General features: G+C 53.6%; 1 protein-coding gene across 3 annotated transcripts in view; it reads left to right on the top strand.

Annotated features, from left to right (window-relative positions):
- Positions 1-5,508: 5,508 nt before the first annotated feature.
- The window catches only part of DIP2C (disco interacting protein 2 homolog C), a 411,195-nt gene continuing 394,790 nt past the window's right edge, over positions 5,509-21,913 (top strand). For all 3 annotated transcript variants that reach the window (XM_030321072.1, XM_030321069.1, XM_032593812.1), the window contains exon 1: positions 5,509-5,593. In XM_030321072.1, coding sequence (XP_030176932.1) covers positions 5,509-5,593 — 85 coding nt within the window. The remainder of the gene's footprint in view (positions 5,594-21,913) is intronic.

Raw genomic sequence — 21,913 nt, 5'->3', positions numbered from 1 at the left:
GCTCCCACATCACCTTTAGTAGAAGTGATTAACAATTCACTAAAATGATCAGAAATAATTACCTTATTGATAATTGCAAATTGATTTGTAATAATGAATACAAGGAAACACCCGGGCTGTTTGTCGAGGATAAATTTCACACACTTGTGTTTCCATCAACATCTTTGACTCAGTTGAATCGTCATCACTTCCGGCAATGGCAAGGAAAAGCAAATTAACTGTGCTGTGGGGTTTTTTGGGATTACTTCTCTCTTCTCCTTCGCCCACACTCTTGTTCTTGTGTCTTCACTTCCAGAGGAGGACAGTCAGCACAGGCGAGATGCAAATACCCGTGTGGTTCACCAAACTTAGTCACATGCATATTATTTAGTTAATTCTGTAAGGATGTAAGAAAAGTCACAAAATGTTAATGGTTTCTTGCTTGCATAGAATAGTCTCATTCAAGGTTTCAAGCTGCTTTCTAAGTACTGACTAATTAAACCCAAACTTTCTGTATCAGATTATTCACTTTTTTCCTTTCTTTAAACCCAACTCACTTCACCCAAGCTGAAGTGCTGATAATACGGTAAGACCCAAATGAAACTTGACCCCACACAGAAATTGCCAGGCATGTTCTGTAGGAGGACTTCAGCCGTGGAAGGCTGGAGCATAGGAAGGCTGTGGGCACCGCAGCCCCCAGGATTTATGATAGAAAAACTTGGAGAAAACCCACCGTGGTATTTTACAACCAACAATTCCTAGTGGCTTTGGAAAAGGTAAAAAATTCACAAGATTGGGATACGCAGGAGAAAACATAGGATTAACAAATCCCACATGAATCTGATGAGGCGTGAACTGATCAACTTTTATCAGCAGTAAGGCTTCGGAAGTCAAGGTACGAACTCTGAGATACGCATCTGTGAGTGAGGCCGTCACCTGCCTGTCTTTCTCTACCTACAGTTACCTCATTAATAAGTAAGCCCTCTCCGCCTGGTTTAGTACGTTCCTTTACTGCTCTCTTCCGTCCCCACCAGATTGTCTGAAATCTAGAGCCGAGTGATATGTGAACGGTTAAGTTCTCACTCAGAAGTGGCTGGGAGCTCGGCGAAACAGAAAACAGTAGAGGTGAGCTGTCATACGTGGGCAAATAATTGTGACACATCACCCAGGGCAGGCAGTACGGCAAAACGCAGACAGAGGCCCCCAAATCCTAGCTGGCATGATGGTTAAGTAATTAGGTCTATGTAGCTGCCCCGCATGGAACTCCAAACACTGTCTCCGGGACGGGCCTCACTGGGGTGGAATGGGAGCAGAGAGCTGACCACTTCATGTTTCAGAGTTTCTTTAATCCACTGGCCTCGGCCAAGCTGCCTCCGAGTCGGCCACGATCACCACCGTGGGGCCGCTCTCTCCTCACCCGGGAATGTTTTGTGCTGTGTCTCAGACCCTCTGGGTTTTGTTACGTAAAGATGGCTTGTTTGATAAATTAAACCATGCCGGTGTGTTAATAAATGCCATTGATGTGTAACCACTCTCAGGTAGCTGTCTTAAGATTTTCCAGTGACTTTGTGAAAATAATCGACCGTGGTTCAAAGATGCAACTCAGATGATGGAATTTTCAGGGCTTTCGGCAGACCTTTGAAGCAAATAACCCTTCACGCTTGTTCAATTCATTCCAATAAGCCTCTGTTGGGTATTGTTATGTCCGCCTCGACACACATTTGAACCCGGTTTTTATACATAGACTCACACACATACATACCCACAAGCATAACAGAAACAATATGCTGTTTACGTGTCATTAAACAACACAGTGGGAAAGTTGTAGACTAGCTGCCAGGTAAGACGCACACATAGACCATGAACCCAGGTGGCACAGGTAGGAAAAGAGGCGTGTGATTCAAGAAGGGGGCTTGAATCTTCCCAATGGGGAGGTTAGGAAGGAAGCTTCATGGCAGAAGTGGCATTTGAAGTGGACAGGAACGGGTGCGATTGGATGTGTGGCTGTGACACAGGTGGGGTAAGGGGGGGGGGACAGGAAGGTGGAGGAACTCTGCAGGTGAATGCAGGTGCATGATGGGGAGTCGTGGCGCAGAAGGTAGGGAAGGAAACCGTGCCAGGCCTGTGAACCTTCAATGACAAAACAAGGAGGCTTTCGGCTTGCAGGCAGAGAGTCAGCACAGATTGTAGAGCAAAGGGACTATGGCCTGTTCGAAGTGGCACTTGGGAGGATCACTCTAGCAGCCATGGTAGGAAAGATTAGAAGGAAGAGAGTGGTGGTGGGGGGCGGTGCTGGAGGCCTGACTTAGGTGGTGGCAGTGCACAGAAGCGGGGGAATGTGTGAGGGTGCTAAGAGGCAGGGCTCAGAGCACGGATCACTAGGAGCGAGGCTGCATTCAGAGGTCACGAGCAGAGGTCGAGGATCGGCAGTAGGCGGGGTCGGATTTCGGACATAGCGTGCTTTGAGGACATGGCAGGATTTCCAGATAAAATTGTCAGGCCGTTGGAAAAGCCAGGTGTACATCACCCCTTGTGTGTGTGTGTGTGTGTGTGTGTGTGTGTGTGTGTGTGTAGGGACGCAAGAGCCTGCTGAAGCGAAGAGCCATCAGCTCAGAATCGAAGTATCAGACCGTAGTCTTCTTTGGAGCTGACCTCAGTTCCAGCGTCATACGTGAGTGACCCAGACCCATCCATGCATTAGGAAGGGAATCCGCAGTCTTCCTGGGACATCATGCTGCCCTCCACTGACTTGACCTCACTTGCTGTTTGAGGCACAGCCCCACTTTGCCGTAAGGGACCCAGGGCTTTGCTCTGCAGACGGGCTGTGAATCCCAGTTCTGCTGAGCGTTATTTCTGTAAAGCCTTCCACCTGCAGCATGAACAGACTGGACTGCAGGGCTCTCTGCAACATGGTGGCCTGTCTGCCGCGAACAGGGGACAGGAATGGCGTATGCAGCTTGGCTCCCGCGGTCCGCTGGACTCATGCCCGTAGAGCATGAAGCGGAGGAGTTTGGGGTTCCCCCTTCTCAGGCTTGTCATCGCAGATGTCTGTTGCTCCCTCACAATTCCCCACTGACAAGACAGCTCCGTGTGAGAAATGCCGACACCTAAGTTGTCATAACGGCCACATCAAGGGAAAGGACAGAGATGAGGAGGAAGCCTTGGTGTTGAGGGGCCTCCACCAGTGAAGAAGAGAAATAAAAAGGTCAGATATGATAAGGGCAGCGAGTCTCAGGAGCACAGCAAAGGAGGAAGAGATTTTCTGGGGTTGATGTTAGGCCTGCATGTGGGAGGGTGTGGGCAGAGCAGGGGAGTGGGTGCTCAGGGGGAGCCACGCCATGAAGAAAGGCGCTAAAGAGAAGAAAGAGCAAGCCTGCTGAGGCAGAGCACACCAGCTCCTTGGGATGCACTGCCTGTGGGATGCAGCCGGGCCGCAGCGTGCAACTGGTGGCGGAGGGTCTCCGGTCTGGCAGAGCTGCGCTTGTGTTCAGTAGATCGTCCCTGGGCTGGGAAGGAATGGCAGTGTGCTTCTGGGAGCCAACCCCAGCCGCAGCGAGGAGTGCGAACTCGCGGGAGAACCGGGTGGGAAGGCTTCAGGGGAGCAGCAGGGGGCGACCGGGAACGACCATGAGCTCAGTTGCTTCAGTCCTTGGGCCAGAGCCTTGAGAGGACCGGAAAGCAGAGGGTGCATGGAGACTGAGGAGGAGAAGTGTCCAGGACTCTTTCCAGGGGAAGTAAACAGTCCGAAGGAGCTGGCTTACTTTGGGTTTTTGGGGTTTGGGTATGGGGGCATGTCAGCAGGCTCTTCAGTTGGACAGTGGGATGTGTGAGAGAGCCTCTCAAAATCAGGACAGGGGCACAGACTTGGTCATCAGCGGTGCCACGGTGACCCCGATGCGGTGGGAGCTGACCCACCAAGAGGAAAGCGTACAAGGAGTGCAAAGGAAAAGGGCCGAGGGCCGTGTCACAGGACCATCGTGGCCAGGGCGTGGGGAAATACAGGAGCCGGGGGTCTGAGGACGGCCGGGTCCCCCTGACCATGTGCCACCGGGTCACAGCCTGGTGGCGCTGATGTGGGAAGTGGGGGCTGGGCCACGCCGTCGCTCCTCTTTTCCTCAGGTGGGGAAGTGGAGCCCAGTCTGGGACGCTGATCACCCCAAGGGCACAGGCTGGCCGGTTCCGGATCCAGAATTTGGAACTTGGCACCTAGCGCCTAGTCCACGGCCGCACTGTCATTACACCCTCACCCCCAAGGAGCCACAGAAAATCGTTCAGCTAAGACCCAGAACACTTCAGTGTTAACTGCACGTTAGGCCCGGGCTCCAGCAGGCATTTTTGTCTTAAGCCGGGAGGAGGCGGAGGCGGGGCTGGGCCGGTGCGCGCGCCCCGCGCCCCCGAGCGCGCCCCCGGAGCGCGCGCTGCGCCGGCCCGTCCGGCCCGACCCACCTCCCGCGCGCGGCCTCGCGCTCATCCCCGCGCCCCCGCCTCATCCCCCGGTGCGCGCCCCCGGCCGAAAGCTCACCACCCCCCACCCCTGCCGCCCGCGGACGCGGCCCCGCCAGCCCCTCCCTACCCCCCGCGCGCGTCCTCGTCCTCGTTCTCGGTCCCCGGTTCCCCATCCCCGCCCGCCCGGCCCCAGCCCGGCCCCCCGAGCGCGCCCCTACCCCCACAATCGTTCCCCATCACCGTCCTCCGCCAGGGCCCCCCCCACCGAGGGCGCTCCCCCCCCATTCCTGGGCGCCCCCCACCACTCTTTCCCCATCTCCACCCCCGCGCGCCCCCAGCCCGGTCTCCGTGCGACCCCCGCCCCGGCCCCCCCGAGCGCCTTCCCCCCTTTCCCGGGCGCCCCCCTTCGTTCCCCATCTCCGCCCCCGCGGCCCCCCCTTTCGCGGACGCCCCCCCCCACACTCATTCCCTATCCCCGCTCCCGCGCGCCCCCCGCCCAGCTCCCCCCGAGCGCTCCCCCTCGCCGTTCCTGGGCGACCCCCACACTCATTCCCCATCTCCGCCCCCGCGCGCCCCACCCCCCCCCCCCCGCACCGGTCCCCCGAGCGCGCCCCCCCCCACTCGTTCCCTATCCCCGCCCCTGCGCGCCCCCCGCCCAGCCCCCCCGAGCGACCCCCCCTTCTCGTTCCTGGGCGACCCCCACACTCGTTCCCCATCCTCACCCCCGCGCGCCCCCGCCCGGACCCCGAGCGTCCCTCCCCCCACCCCTCCCCCCCCACCCCCGCGCGCCCCCCGCCCGGGGCCGCATTCCCCGCGCGCCCCGGGCCCCCGCCCCGCCCCCGAGCGCGCCCCCGCCGCCAGCGCGCCCCGGAGCAGCGGCGGTTCCGGGGGCGCGCTCGGGGGCCGGGCGGGGGCGCGGGCGCGAGGCCGCGTGGCGGGGGCCGCGCCGAGGAGGCGCCGGGGGAGGAGCGCTCGCTGCGCCGCGCCCGGCCTGCCGCTCGGTGCGGGTCCGCGGGGCGCGAGGAGCGGCCAGACCGCGGCCTGCGAACAAAGGGAGGCGGCCGGGGCGGGGGCGCCGCGAGCATGGCGGACCGCGGCCTGGAGGGTACGGCGCTGCCGCTGGAGGTGCGGGCGCGGCTGGCCGAGCTGGAGCTCGAGCTGTCGGAAGGTAACAGGCCCGGCCGGGCCGCGCGGGCGCGGGGGCGCGGGGGGGGGGGCCGGGGCGCGGGGGGGGGGAGGACGGGGCGGCGGGCGGCGGGCGGGGGGGAGCGGGCGGGGGGCGCCGGGCGGGGGTGCGCGCGGCCCTGTTCCCGCCCCGGGCCCGGGTCCCCTGCGCTGCGGGTGCCTGCGGGTGTCCGCGCTGCGGCGGGGCCTGGGGCGGGGACGGGGGTCGCGGGGCGCGGGGCGCGGGGGGCGGGGGGGGGCTGAGCCGTTGGGGGGGGGGAACCTGGGCCGCGGGGCGCCCGCCTGGCGGGGAGCCGTGTCCTTGGTGCGCGTCCGTGCGCTCGCCCCGCGGCCGGCGCTGGGGACACGTCCGCGTCGCGCGGCCTGGGGTGCCGGCCGGCCTGGTTCTAACGCGAAACTTGGCGTTGCACTTGGGGGCTGGAGGCGGCGCGGGGCGCGCACTATTGTTCCGTGTGTCGTGCTGGGCAGGGCGGGGGCCGCGGCCGGGCCCCCCTCCCCCCCCCCCCCCCCAGCAGCTCTGCTGTCGCGCGCTCATCTCGCACATCCACACTGGTGACAGATTTGCTACAGGGACCGCACGGAGTGTTAGATGCGGCTTCTCATCTGCTCTTAGTGGCGGGGTCATGTGCTCAACTGTCATAAGTTTAGGTCGCGTTTTGCGGCCTCTCAAGAAAGGAACCACCAAAGTTCCGAAATGTGAAGTGTTTAATATGTATTTCGTGTCCCCGGCTCGCCCTGCAGAGGCCACCCCATGATGTGGGGTGGGGACAGGCCGGCCGGCTTTGAATTTACATTTGGGGCCCTTCGGCCTGGTGAACTTTTGTGTGTGTGAGTGTGTGCGCGCGTGTGTAACGGTTCTGTTAGGGCGGGGAGCCAGGACGCACGTTCACTCGTGCCAATTTTCATCGGCAGGGAGGAGCTAATGTTGACTTGGTGTTTTCCTTTTTAACACGTTCAGGGCAAGGGAGGGATTGGCGTGGGGGCTGCGGTGTCGCGTTAACTGCCTTTTCGGGGTTACAGGCACTGGACGCCTTTCTATTTTTCTGTTTCAAGCTTGGGGTTCTGCGGGGCACTGTACTGTTCTGTAATGTGAAGCAGCCCCGTGGGAGGAGAGGAGGCTGTTTCCTGGACTGTGGCTGCTGGAAGGCAAGAGGGCTTTGCTAGTGTCTCAGAGGACCCCAAGGCAGGGCACACGAGGAGTAGCCTGCTGGGAACAATATTAGACTCAAACTGGTGGACAAAGTGTGCGGTGTGGGCAGATTGCTTGGACGGATGGAGTCTCCACTGGAAAGTGTTTGCCCAAGTTCTGCGATTTTGTCAGTGTTCAGATGGGGTTCGCCCCACTTCGAGGCCCCCCCGCCCCGGCCCTAGTCATGTTTGCCCCGCTCAGTATTCCTTATGGGACCCTGACATTCGTGCTTTACCCCCACACGCTTTTGCTGTGTCTGCGTTGCCCTGACATTTTGTGTCAGTACCCCATCTGTGTTAGCAAAGTGGGAAGCCGTCTGAGCCGCCACAGGATCGCGCCACCTCCCCCGTCAGCCCGGACATCAGCTTGCGTTTGCTCCTCGAGTCTGGGACAGTGCTGAGGACATGTGTCCTGGCCCCGTGCTGCACGGGACTGTGGCTTAGGCACCTGAACCTGGGGGCACGCTTACCTGTTAGATGACACTCACCTGTCACCAGCCATCACTCTTGTTCCCGCTGACCAGAGGGTGGCAAAAACACTTTAGACCAAGGGATGCTCGGTCTCATTCTCCGTGAACACCTTCTGTCTGTACAGGGTTTTCAAAGGGGCTTCGTCAACTTCCCATTGGGTGTCAGGGCGGAGAGAGGGGTATGTGTCTGCATATGGGAAGTACGTTATTGTCTTTCTGTGTAAGCCTTGTGAGACTTGGCCTGAACACTGAAGAATGAAACAAGAGGGTTGGCGCACTGACCCGTCCAGCCCTCCCCCCTCTGCCCTGGCTCGTTAGCCGTGTCGTGTTTGACTTGCTTTGTCCATGCTGAACTGGTGGAGTCTTCTTTGGAATTTCAGGTCTTGTAACCACATAGAGTAGTTGTTCCTGGCTTAAGTTGGTGAATCAACTTGTTTTTCAGTATTGCATCAGAGAAGCCAAAGATTGGAAGGGTCAGAAATCTGTCTTTTTACATCGTGGTACTTCTCTCAGCACATCCGCTTGCAAAGTGAAATGTTCAAACAACTCTGATCACATTTAACCCTCGGTCATGATTCATGTGGAGAGAATTCTGTGAGTTAGTCTTCATCATTTTATTGTAATATCAGAAAATATTATGGAAACACGTGCGATCTCCAGTGCTCGGTTCCTGCTGAGGAGGGTGGAAAACAATGTGTATGTAGATTGACGAAACACGTTCCTGTGTGGCCTGCCGGCCCCTAATGGGAGTCTGTGGTGTGGACTTCTCTGCACCGGTGCAGTATGGGTTTGTGCTGTCTGCTGGGTGTTGTTACGGATGCTGGTGCTGTGTTGTTTTCTAGAGTCACTGTTAAAGGGTTGCAGATTGACTTCTCAAGCTTCAGAACTCCGATTTTTCCGTCCTGCTCTGCTGGTTGCCTCCTTTTTTCTTTCCGCTGTGTGTGACTACCCTGTGCCTCCCTCGCTGGGGAAAGCCTCTCACCGTAGAACGGCATCGTCAGCAAAGTGCAGGAGTTTTCTGCGGGGAGATGTGGCAGGCGGCCCCTCCTCGGGGCACTGACAGCCTCCGGTCCGCGTGTCTGGGTAGAGTCGTGGGTGTGGGCCGTGTCCGTCTGCTCAAACACGGGCCTGCAGGGGAGATGCCGGTGGGCTGGCTGACTGCAGGGCACCCGGTGGGGTGGCCGGCCGAGGCTCCTCTCCCCTAAATCGTTTCCTCTTCCCTCCCCTTCGTGACATCTCACCTTTTGGAAATGTGCTTTTTTCCTATTTGGCTTTAAGAAGGCCCCCAAATAATTTCATTTTGGCTTAAGGAAAAACTTTAAACGGAAACACCAAGCAAAGTAGAGAAGAAACGGAAAAGTTAAAAAAGACTCAGGTCTTAAAAAAATTTTTCAGTTGTTGATCGAAATGTAGCAATACGTTTGTGTGTTCACTGATGGTTGTGTCCCGGGCTGTGTGTACCCTGTGCTTGCCACAGATGGACGCCTTCTCTCCCCCAGGACTGGCTGAATTCTTATTTTGGTAGAACTTAGGGAAACCACCGCCCGATACAGCCTGTGAAAATTGGTTGGTGTTTGTAGAAGAGCAGGTTTTAAGAAATAGAGTCCACGTTCTACATTTTGTGGTGGTTGTTACTTTGCTCACTTCCTAATTTTTGCTTATGGGGGTTACTCAGTTCATGCTCTGCTTTGCTAATTAATACACCAAATTACTTTACCTGTTAGGATCTGGAGCAGAGTCTGGTGGGACACTTTCTTAGTGAGTAGCTACGTAAGGAGGCAAGTGAAAGGTAATCTAACGTCGGTTCATCGTGTCGGTCAAGGGGCCAATGACTTTTTTTTTTTCTTAAGTAATTGCGGGCGAGCAGTTCATATGCGCATTCCTGTCACCAAAGAATAAAATCTGAAAGGGATGGCCAGTCGGAATGTTTGTTGACTTTCAGTGTGGCATTTTCGGGGCCGTCGGGCACAAGATAAGAGAGGCACTTAGCTCTGGAACTCGAGTCCTACCCCTGTGTTCTCGGAGGCCCCGCTCTACAGACTTCAGGGCTCTGCCCTGGCTGACACCTTAGGACCACCCTCCAAAGCCGTGAGGCCCGGCCATCTCTAATGCGACCCACACTTTGTGTACATTACCCTCATTGGAAGGATATAGTTGACTCTTGAAAACAAGTGTGTGGAAAAACTGTTTTCCTTCAGGCGCTCATTGATAATTTGTTGTCATTGGAGGGGAGGAAGGGAGGGGTCCCCAGAGTGGGGAAATGACTGCTGTGAGGCCACGTGGACCCCACCCTGAATCAGACCTCGAATTTGGTAACAGAATTTGTTTACTTTGTTACATCTGCCTCAAAGTTGTCAAATGGCTGTAAGTATTGTGGTGAATGAAATGGAATGCTTGGCATGATAAACCCACAATATTGTTACCTGTATTTAAAAAAAATATTTACAAAATGGCAGCGTTGATATGTGTGGGATTTGAAATGTGTGGATTTGAATTATAAGAGTTCTTCAGAGTTAGGAAAATAGTTAAATTTGAATGTTCTTTTCTCGATGAATAAATATAGATGTCAAATTTAGCCCGGAAGCTGGAAGAGTAAACACGCACACATTAAAGGCATAGACCTGTAAAATTGTTCCGAGTGCTCATAACATATTTGCAGTGCTGTAGTTACGCCTAGATCTGAGCTTTATGAGGTCAACGCGGTAACAATGACTCTATTTTGTTTTATACTGGGCCCACTGGTTTTATACTCTTGTTATGGTTTGGAGGCTACAAGCTGTTGGATGTTATGAGTCACTCTCTGCCTCTTCCTCAGCCCAGCCGTTTTCACATGGGTTGTCGCTTTTTTTAGAGCTGGTTTTTTTTTTTTTAAGCAGTGATTTATGGGATGAGTTGTATTCTTCTGGATGGTAAAGAGAATGTGTTGAATAATCTTCGTTTTGATGGCCTATATCTATAGGCTGACTCACTAGTTCAAATCCTAGTCATATTATTAAGCTCATTTCCAGTCCTTGTCATAATCGCTCAAGCATGCTGAAGAAGAATCAAATTCTTGGCTGCAGGTACTTGACTTGGTTTTGCGTATCGCTGTTGACCCTGGGAGCGGGGGACGTTTGATCTGTTGTAACATGCACCGTGGGCGCCGCGGTGGATTTCTGGACGCTTTACAGGGTTGGCGCTCTCCTGATGCTTCACTTTCTCCTTCTCCACCTCTGCTGTCAAGGTCTCCAACTTTAGTTTTTTTGTGATTTTCTTTCCTTCCTTCTCTTTCTTTCTTTCTCTCTATTCTTCCTTCTTTTGTGTTCTTTCTTTCTCTTTCCTTCTTTTCTTTCTTTCCTTCCCTCCCTTCTTTCCTTCCTTCCTTCCTTCCTTCCTTCCTTCCTTCCTTCCTTCCTTCCTTCCTTCCTTCCTTCCTTCTTGCCATTCAGAGATGACCTATTGTTACCAGTGCTCTGTTCTTTTCTGCTAAGAGGGTCAAAAACTTGTCATGTCTCAAAAGAAGTAATTGCTTCCGTTTGTTGGTGATGATAATAAATAGCGCTCTCAAAGAGGAGACTCTGGGAACCCCAGCTGGTGTGGGGTAAGAAAGTAGGAGTCAGCATGCCGGAGACACCAGTGTTTGTCCTCCGAACACACGTAAAGTGCACTCCTTTCTTCTGGACCCGATTGGGGTCATTAGTGTTAATAATCCCTTGAGACAAAGTGGGGAGGCGCTAAGGTCCTGAGTTGTAAAAGATAACACAGCAGCAAGCAGTCCCCTCGGGGAAGGAGGCTGCTAGTCAGTGCTGTTGCTGTTGAAAATCCTGGAGAGTAAAATGGGCTCTCTGTGCTGTGTGCTTTGCAAATCGAGAGCGTTCCTTACTGAAGGGCTTTGTCCAGTGGGTATTAAAAATCAGAAAAAAAAAAAAAAAAAAAAAAGACCAAACTATCCAAGATAAAGAGAAGTGAAGGGATTCTGTGATTGCTACCAGGTTAGAAATATGTCTTTTTCTTCTGGGCTGATGGTTGCAAGTCGTGTGTTTGCTGATTGGGTTGGAGATCTGTGTCCTAATGAAAGGATCGGAGCCCACGGGCCAGATCCAATCTAGTTCTGACAGCTCCAGAGAGAGGATTCCTCACATACTTATTCACAATTGTGAACAGCTAATGTTTTTAACTCAATCATCTGGTTAGTCAAGTCATTTAATAATTTAATAACACACTTAATAACTTTTAAGCTATTTAAAAATTACGTGTAGGCTTTGGATCCACCTGGCTCAGGGCTGAGTGTCTGTTTTGGGAGGACGGCGTTCACAGCTATGGCTCCTGCTCTGGGGACGTGGTCCTGTGCCGAGGGACACCTGGTTCCGAGAGCGCAGGAAGGGTTCTGCTTGTGTTCTGACCAGACCTCACACGGGTGGGGCTTGCCCTGTGCCAGGAGTGCACGGGACAAACGAAAGCCTGCAGAGGGGGAGGCCAGCATGTCCCAGAGTTTCTTTAGCGAGCACACTTTTGTCCCCTGATGTGGGAGGTCTGATCGTGCTCTCATTCTGACCCGGAGCCACGTACCCTGACTCCGGCACTCTCGAGAAACACAGGAGCATCTATTCTGAATCCTGTGTTGTCCCCTGTTCCCCCTCCTCGCCAAGCTGAAATTCCCTTCTCGATAAAGAGGAGGTTGGCACGGATTCACCCTGATGGTCTTTCTGAGGAAGTATCAAGAGATACTTCTTGGGAAAAATAGACTTTGTAGGCCGCTCTACCTGAAATGAAAACGGAAATGTAAACTGTATTGTTATTAATTAACCTTCTGGGGAGATTCCGAGGCTGCTTCATGAATAAGTTAACACAGATAGAGATCACTTCTTAAAAAAATTTTTTTTAATGCTTATTTATTTTTGACAGAGAGAGAGAGAGACAGAGCATGAGCAGGGGAGGGGCAGAGAGAGAGGGAGACACAGGATCTGAAGCAGGCTCCAGGCTCCGAGCCATCAGCACAGAGCCCGATGCGGGGCTCGAACTCACAGACCACGAGATCATGACCTGAGCCGATGTCAGATGCTCAGTCGACTGAGTCCCCCAGGCGCCCCTAGAGATTACCTCTTGTGTTGCAGACAGAGCATGGCCAGTCACGTCGGTGTGACAGTTACCTGTATGCTGACAAAATGTAGCTTACAAATCCTCAGGTAAGGATGTCAAGTATATTTAAGAGCAGTTGCAAAGCCTGCTCTTGTCAGAGGAAAGGAACAGATGAAATATTTTAGTTGGCCACGTGCTTTAGAAAGGACAGGTTTGCTAAGGAGCCATCAGCTGGAGGGGGCTGGATTTTAGTAGAGTGGGAATTCAGAGCACAAAATTCCATTTTTAACTTATGGATGACCTTCTTCTGTGCTTCCTGAATCTCTTTGGATGTTTTCCTAAATCCTATTTGTAGGGCTTTGTGGGAGGATCTTGAGGTGTGTCTGTTGAGAAGACCTCTTCCTGATCTCCGTCCACGTGGAGAGGACGTGTGGGCCCATCCTGGGTGAGCTGGCTCGTCTCCCCAGCCTCAGTTTCCTCAGCTGTCAGGCGGAGCTGTCAGGCGGAGGCGATACCTCCGGGGTGGTATCGAGGCTCAATGAGGTGATGACGTGTTATTTGCTTGGTAAACACCCGGGTCTGCTTTCTGTCCCAGGTGTGTCCACTGGGCTAGAGCACCTGGTGCTTGCTGGCCCTGGCCGCCCCGTGACTGAGTTTATCCAGGTGGACGGAGGTTAGAGTGACTTCTGAGCAGCCTTGTGAGAACAGAAGTGGAAGGAGGGTGTGGGAGGGCACACTTCTTAACCGATGTTACCTGAGCACTTGCTGTGAACCAATAGTGTCAGAGCCTAATGCCCCCCCCCCCCTTTTAAAGACAAAACTTCTTCCTTCCTGATGGGCTCTTTGGTCAGTACACCTTTAAGCCTATTTTTTGGGAGGGAAGTAGGAGAGGCACATCCTATTTAGGTTCTGGCCCAGGTGTTCCTGGGAAGCACGTCCTACTTACGTTCTGGCCCGGGTGTTCCTGGGAAGCACGTCCCACATAAGTTCTAGTCCCACCTCGTCTCTGCACTGTGTTGGGCTTCCAGTTGGAGTTATTCCCAAAGCTTCCTGGAGGAGTGGCCTGGATCTGCCCCCTGATGACGAGGCTCAGAGCCCCACTGGCTGTGACTTTGGGACTCTTTCTTCTGGACACGCGTGTTCGTCAGCCTCCAGCATGTGGGGAGGTGCTGGGCCGAACGCCCCTTCTCATGCCCTGTGTCTGGTGATTCGTGAGTACAGATGTCGTTTGACAAGCCCCACAGGTGGGACCCTGTTGGCCTCGGGTCGTTCTGAGAGGCCAGGCCCCTCCCAAGATTCAGAGCTTGGCATTGGGGATGGGCAGGGTTGCTGTGGCGATGGCCCTGTGCCCCGCTTGCTGAACGCCCGAGGGCTTCACCCTGTGTGATGACATCTGTGACGTTTTGGGGCTTTGGCCTGCACACTTGCCTTGCCAGTCACATGGGTTGAGCACTGTTTCGGTTTGTGTATCGGCTCTCATAAGCATCTTTTACTTTTCCTGTTTTCATAAGCTGCTTTTAAAATAAAAACTAGGGGTAGGGTTTTGAGGCAGCTCCCCCACCCCGGTACCACGTGGACTTAATGCTATCTCGAAGTTGTGGCTTTGATTATATACAATGGCTATTTAAAAGTAACATGAAACAAGGTACAGATGGGCTTTGTGCTAGATTAAGTGAGCGTGACCAGGCTTCAAAACAATTCTCGTATTCCAACATAGTGGATGGTTAAGAGCTGGTGAGATTTAATAACATAAAGCAGTCTTTAAGGCACTCCTTAAGCAAGGGCACGATTAAATTTAAGTCGTTAAAATACACACCTTTAAAATTCAGGAAATAGCCTGCCAGCTTTCCAGGACTGAAACTTTGTTACTAATGTGCGTTGTACTGTCCCTCCACGGCCACAAGTTACTGCTGTGGTGTGATATCATGTCAGGAAATTCGGTAAAAATAAGGTTTTGCGGGTGGATTGCGAGTTCATTTCGCTTTTTAGCACAGGTGACTCTAGGCCTCCTTTGATGGCCATGCTTCTCCCCCCCCCCCCCCCCCCCCCCCCCCCCCCGTGGACCACAGCAGGACACAGTCACACGAGCACTCGCCCTTGGGGCTGTTTTGCTGTTGGTATCAGCGTGCAGACTTTGAGACGTTTCTCTCTCACTTGTACACAAATAATGAAAAGCAGAATTTGCTTTTCTTTCTTCATACGTAGATGTGAGCAGTTATTATTTAGATCCCCCATGAGGAAGGGATTTATAACAGTTGGTAATTTAGAATTCTTCCCTTGTATTAGGAAGATCTGGCCCTGGACCCAGGCAGGAAGTAGCCTTGACTTTGTTTGATGACTTTGTTTAGTGTTTGGCACAAATAGGATTCTGGGTGAGATCTGCCCTTGATGGAAAGCGTGTGAGCGAAAGGGGCGCTCTGACGGTGTTCTGTTCTGCGTCCCGTGCCTCGAGAGGGCAAGGCCTTGGGGAAGGAATGTGCAGGGTGGGTTGCGCGGTGGGCGCGTTCCGTGGCCGTTGGGCAGGTGACCGGCTGCTGGTTGGGAGTGCTGTCACCGGAGACGGGTGGCTCACGAGGTAGTGTGGGCCGCACAGCACTGGGAACGCTAACGTTCCTGGAAACCAGGGTGCGAAGTCAACTTCGTAATTCCTTGGTGCCTTGTAGGCTTTGTATTGATGGGTTCGAGTCCTTTTAAAACAGTTTCTGAGGGAATGACCTCCTCTTTGAACAGACGAGGAGACTAGATTGCTCATGTTTAGAAGCTCATTAGTAGCGTCCTCCTGACGGTTCTCGGTATCCTCGACTGTGGGACTGCCTTTCCCGTGAACCACGCCCGGGGATCCGGCCTTTGATCTGGGCTCCGATAGAGGAGCTCTGTGGCGCCCGCGGGTGCTCTCGGGCGGGGGGCCCGGCGGTGGCCGTCCCTCCTGAAGCCGCGAGCCGGGGAGGACGCTCACGTCCTCGCCCCGCTTGGCGGTGATGGGGCGGGTTCACCCTGGACGTTGTCTTAGCGGGCTGCCTCCCCGACTCGGCGTTTAAAATTGAATCTGCCGCCCAGGGGCGGATACAAGGGTGTCCGTTACACGACCCTTCACGTTTTCTGTGTGTTCGCAACTCCCTTCTCGTGGCAGGTGGACAGAAAACGCAGCCCCTCTGCAGAGGCTAACCTTTCTGTTCTGCATCCGTTAGAACCAGGAGGCTGTGTGTGATTTTTGTCAAAAATCTTCATTGTTGTGGTCAAGAGACCATGCTGTTAATTCTTGGTCCTGTGTCTGGGAAAAGTCTTCTAAGTGAGGATCCAGGAGTAGTGTCTTCAGCGTCCCTACAAGGAAAGGGTGACCTCTCAGCTTCCCCGTTACCAACCAGGAGGGCGTCGATGGTGTTTAAGCCTCCAGCAGTCGCTCAGGAGGCGATCGGTTTCTAGCTTCAGGTAGAGAACTCTCACTCCGAGTGCCCCTTCTGATCCCCAGCTCTTGCGGGGCTGAGGGCCACACCTACCGAGCCGTGCTTCTCTCTGGTCCCCAGAGATTTGGAGTCCTGTCAGTAGGAACGGGTGGTGCACAGTTTGGACGTTGAAGTCTGACGTTGCAGACGGAGCTCGGTTTGGACGTGGGCGGTCCCTCCACCCGCGCCCACCGGTTGCCCTCTGTGTGCTAGGCGCCACTTTCTCAGCACTCCTGACCCGAGTTACACGTGCCTCCTGAGAAGCCGCCCTGCTCGGGAGCTTGCTCGAGGCCAGGTGGCTGGGGGTTAGGTCCGCGTCAGCCTGCTGTGCCCTTCAAGCCCTTCCTGACCTTGGTTTTCACTCCTGCCTCCCTGACCCCAGGCCCACCCTCATGGAGAACGTTAACCAGATCCAAAGTAGCAAATACGATTTTTTGAAAGATGACAGGTTTCATGGTATCCGTGGTTTTTAAGACCTATTTACTCCCATAGAACCTGCATATTTCTTCCACCTGATGTAACCATTGCCAGCTGGTACAGTTCTTCGAAGGATATTTTAGGAATGTAGCCTCAAACATCCTTTATTTTCATAACTATAATCTGCTTAATAAAGTCTTCAGGATGTGGCTTTCTTTTGTTCTCCTATTTTTAGTTTGGGATCCTTGAGAGGAAGCTATTTAGTGGTTACTCGTAATTGTGAAGATAATCTAGTGATTAGAGAATCTTGTCAGGGCAAATCTTTTTAATTGAAGTATGGTTGACATACAATGCTATATGAGTTTCGGGTGCACGGTACAACATAATGATTTGACAATTCTACGCATTATGAAATGCTCACCATGATAAGTGTAGTCTCCTCTGTCGCCAGAGTTATCACGGTATTGACTGTAGTCTCTGTGTTGACTTCTCCTCCCTGCAAAGACTTGTTTTATAGCTAGAAGTGTGTACTCCCCCCCGCCCACTGACAACACCCAGTTCTTTACTATGTCTCCATTTTGTTCATTTGTTTTTTTAGATTCCACTCATAAGTGAAATCGGGACATGGGCGCCTGGGTGGCTCAGTTGGTTAAGCGTCTGACTTTGGCTCAGGTCATTATCTTGCGGTTTGCGAGTAGGAGCCCTGTGTTGGGCTCTGTGCTGACAGCTCGGAGCCTGGAGCTGCCTCGGAATCTTGTGTCTCCCTCTCTCTGTCCCTCCTCGGCCCATGCTCTCTCACTCTCTGTCAAAGGATAAGTAAACATTAAAAAATTAAAAAAATCAGGACAAATCTTCTAGCTTCCTTTGCTGTATATAAGTAAGTCTTAATCCAGGTAAATGTTGGCAGGAATAATCGTGTTTAAAACAGGTAAGATTTTTGTGTGATACCTGGCTATCCTGGGGATATTGTCTCGAGAAATTTTCTAAAACATCCAGCTTTGTTTTCACTAGTTACACCCTCCCCTATTCCCTGATTATTCCTGTTTGCATCAGAATTTTGAATGTATGTATCTAAGCTGGTGCTTAAACAGTGTGCATATACAAATGTAGGCCTTTTCCTAGAACGTGGGCCATTTGAGTATTTTTGGACGGTACAACTTCCCATTTCCTTGGTTAGAATACATGTAGCTCTTCATTAATAAAGATAAATGTTCTGGTATCAGAGACCCTTGACGACTTCTCTTGTTAAATAAATGCCAGTGCCAAGGTGGTTTTCTGTGCTGTGTGTTTAGAGATCTCTCTGTCTCTCTCTCTCTCCCCGCCCCCATATATATACATACATACACGTACATATATGTATACATATATAATTTTAATGTGTGTTTTTGAGAGAGAATGCAAGTGGGTTAGGGGCAGAGAGAGAGGGTGACACAGAATCCAAAGCAGGCTCCAGGCTCTGAGCTGTCAGCACAGAGCCCGACGCGGGGCTCGAACTCATGAGACATGAGATCATGACCTGAGCCGAAGTCGGACGCTGAACCGACTGAGCCCCCCAGGCGCCCCATGTGCTGTGTGTTTACCATAGACTTGTCTTGCGAGAGTGCCACTACTGTTAGAAGTCCCGTGACTTGTTGGGACAGGACATGGAGCATTCATTCTGTCTTTGGGTCATTTGTGCATAGCTGGGTTGCACCTGTTCTGTAAGCCAGGAAAGCTGCTCTGCCTTGGCCTCACGAGGGCCGTGGTTATCAGAACGAAGGGAAACAAGATCATTTTCTAGTTTATCTTAAATCTGAAATTGCCCCCGAGCTGCAGAATAACCCAATCTTAAAGAAAGATACGATTTGACTTTTAGTAGATTATACTAATTTGGTTAGTCTGGCTGAGTCATTATTCTGCATTGTGAATTGACTTTCTCTTTCGATTTATCCTTCTAATGGAGTGGTTCCAGATCACCTGTAGGCTCAGAATTAAGTGTGAATGTTGCTACTTGTAATTTAGACTAACTTGGTCTCTGAGATAACCAGAGGCCTGTATTTAATTTCCATTTATGCCTTTGTTGTAAACCCTAAGTTCAGTCCTCTCTTCCTCCTCCCTTCTGTCTTCTTTCTGACCCATAGCCGTCATATATGGGGGGTGGGGTGTGGGTGGGGAGGGGTCCTGACTGCCTGAATCCTTGACAGCCTTTGGAAAGGACCTGTTTTGAGCAAGACACCTTGAACAAACCTCCAGTTGTCTAGGCATCGCCAGTTTTGTTGGCTTCTGGAAAATCGTAACGCTCTTCCCAGGCTTTCGGCTGACCTTTCGTGGCTGTGCCAATTCTTCCCCACGTGGGGCCACGCGTACGGAGGCTCTGCAAGCCTGTTGCAGCACCGGCTGTATGCAGAAAAACGAGATAGTTCTGTAATTAAGAAACCACACGTTGCTATAGCGGGGGGCTCAGGGGTGCAAGTACACCTGGCTCCGGGGGTCCCCAGCACCCCGGGTTTTGGCCCCTTGCCGCTGACAGAATCCAAAGGCAGAGAAGTGAGTAGTGGTGAGATTGGAAAGGAATTTATTTCAGCGAGGCCAGCGTCAGGAAGACCGAGGACTAGTGTTTCAAAGATGGTCTCCACTCTTAAAAACTGAGAACAAACTGAGGGTTGATGGGGGGTGGGAGGGAGGGGAGGGTGGCTGATGGGTATTGAGGAGGGCGCCTTTTGGGATGAGCACTGGGTGCTGTATGGAAACCGATTTGACAATAAACTTCATATATTGAAAAAAAAATAAATTTGGCATAGAGGAAAAAAAAAAGATGGTCTCCAAAGTGCCAGAAATCCTTCCAAGTTCATGGCGGGGGTGGGGGGGAGGGGGGGCAAAGGATGGTGGGCACCTGCTGATGGCAGCGAACACCAGATCAGTCCCTGTCTTGGGGTCTCTCAGGGGCGGGGTCTGCTGAGTGTTTGTTCCCTCAGGAGATGCTCTGCCCTCAGGGTCCCCTGTCTGAGCCCAGAGACCAGCTGGGAAGTCAGGTCTGCATGGAGGCAGCGGGGGGGCCTGTTTCCCTGCCGTAAGTCCCCTCCCCTGGCTTGGAGCAGGATCGTATTTTGTTCCAGTGGGTGACCGTGAGGGTCCTGGCCTCGGTTTAGCGCCTTGTGCTGAAGTGGGTATAAAATGGAAGATTGGCGCGTGCTCCATGAGCTACAGGGACCAGAGGTCCTCTAATCTGGTGTCGGCTGCGATGTTGGACGACCTTTTTGTCCTACCTTGTGGGGTTTCTGTGGTTCCTAAGGGAGGTATAGTGATAAATGTGAAGATTGGGGTTGGGGGAGTTCGCCCTGGGACACGTGTACTGTTTAACACCAGCTCGAGTGTACTTTTCGGCGGAGCACGCCCGGCCCCACCCTGGGGGAAGGGCTCGTGTGCACCTGCAAACCTCCATCCTGTGAGGCCAGTTACACCTGATTCCAGACTCAGCTGGAGGCTTCCTTTGCTGCCTGAGTGCTTCTGAATTGTCCTCCTTTTCTTAAGCATTCATTCAGTTGACTGGGCATCTGGACCGGACACTGAGGGAGCGGTGAGAGCCGTTCCTATAACCCAGCAGGACCCGGAACCTAAGCCTGTCGATGGGGCAGAGAGCCTAGTGGGACCCGCCACCAGCCAGTGCAGGGTTAGGTGAGGGTTGAGCCATCCAGGGAGCGGAAGCAGGCGCTCCTGGGGCCCAGGGTGCTGGCTGTGGCTGCACTCTGCCCCCCGGGGCTGCTGGGTTCCGCCTTCTCCTGCTCCCCTGGCTGGCCGTCTTCAGGCTGAGGCAGGGGGCTTCTTGGGCCAGGGGTCCCGGGCACTGAGCCTAATGAGAGGTGGCATCTGGGGCTTTCCTGGTTTTCAAGAGCACGCGTGAGTGGTCGGGGGCCCTGCTTGTGTGTTCTCTCCACGTAAGTCGTAGCTGGCACGCTGACTGTACAAGGCTCAATGTGTACTTTTCAGCAGGATGACTTTTGAGTAGAAAGCTACACCGAAGCATGAGGCCACGCCCGTGGAGATGACCTTATCCGACCTTCCTACTTTGTATGCAAGTTTACGGAAGTGCGGGGACTTGGGACCGGCCTCCTTCCAGCCCAGCCCAGCCCAGATTGCTTCCTTCCAGGTGCTGGACTCGGGCAGGGGTGAGTCATTAACAGCAGAGCCGCCAGCTCCTGAGGCAGTGGGCGTGCGTGGTGCACGGATTGTGTGTCCTGTGTGTGCAGAGGGGAGCCTGTGCTGTGTTTCGGGATCCTGTGGACGCTGGGCCCTCCCCACCTGGGGGGCAGCGGGGTGGGGTGGCTCCTGTGCCCTGGCTGCTCCCTCCTCCGGCCGTCCGGCTGGTGCCGTCCTCCCTCCGCCCTGTAGCACCGGCCTCGCTTCGGTGGAGAGGCTCGGTGTTCGGCCGCTCCCTCGTCCCCATGGCCGGGTGGTCCCTGGTCACTGGGGAGCCACCGAGGGGGTTCCACGTAGGGAGGTGCTGTGTCTAGCCTCAGGGACCCCCTGGGTCCTCTGGGTGGCCAGCCTGTCCCCTCCCGCCCTGGTCCCTGGCTGTGGTCTGGGGCAGCGGAGGCTCTGTTACTGTGCGCAAGACTGAGCTAAGCCCTCAATCGTCTGGGCTGTGAGGAAGAGACCGTCTTGTAAGATCGGAGGTGGTCTGCCTCCTTGTTAGCATGTGAATGTTTGTTTTAGGTTCTACTTTTCCTAGGTCAGGAGGAGGGCCCTGCGTGGGTTCGCTGTCGCCGTTCTGTTAGGTGCAGATGGGGAGTCTGCGGGCTGGTCCTGCAGCTCCGAGGTGGCCACGGTGTCACGTGTGACTGACGACCCAGCTGTGGCTGAGGACTTGCAGGGCCGATGCTGGCCCTGACAGCTGAGGCATTACACTCCGTAACATTTGACATGTAAACATTTTTAAGTCTGTAAGACGGAGAAGGGCAGTAAGTGGCCTAGACCTCTCTCCTTTGCAGGTCTGCGAGGACGGTTGAAGAGTGTCAGGGAAGCTTCCCGGTGAGCCCTGACCTGCCATCCACTCCCCACCTGTCCTGCCCTGCCTCGCCTCTCCAGGCCTGTCCTGGCCTCTCTGCCCGGAGGGCCCCAGTTTTCCTCTGCTGTGGTCTTGCCCATCTGCCGGAGGACCGCTGTACCTTGCTGGGGTCTTGGTCTTTCTAGAGCGTATTTGTCAGCAGAGACTAGTAAAAATGGACTCTAGTGCAAACACTCGTTACGTGTTTCACAACACCAAACCTGTGACCCTGTTCTTGGTAAGAGATTTCCTTGTGGCAGAATACTATCTACATTATAATCCCACTTCTGTAAACAATCTGTAAACTGTTCCTGGTGGTCCTGTTAGGATACTAGTGGTGAGAGCATTTTTCCCTTGCCTCTTGCACATTTCCATATGTACTTAAAAATTTTTTTAACTGTTTATTTTTGAAAGCGGGACAGAGAGCTGAGAGCAAGCGGGGGAGGGGCAGAGAGAGAGGGAGACACAGAATCCGAAGCAGGCGCCAGGCTCCGAGCCGTCAGCACAGAGCCTGATGTGGGGCTCGAACCCATGAGTCGTGAGATCATGACCCAAGCCCAAGTCAGACGCTTAAAGGACTGAGCCACCCAGGCGCCCCTTTCCACAGGTATTTTTAACCAAAGTACTTCTGTATTCCAGTAGAGTGAAAGTTATGATTAATGTCATTAAATCTTTTGACACAGTGCTGAAAAGGTTGATGATAA

This window comes from Lynx canadensis, chromosome B4, assembly GCF_007474595.2.
Source record: "Lynx canadensis isolate LIC74 chromosome B4, mLynCan4.pri.v2, whole genome shotgun sequence".
NCBI lineage: Eukaryota > Metazoa > Chordata > Mammalia > Carnivora > Felidae > Lynx > Lynx canadensis.
Note: the sequence above shows the minus strand (reverse complement) of the source record. Positions and strands in the feature narration are given on the sequence as shown.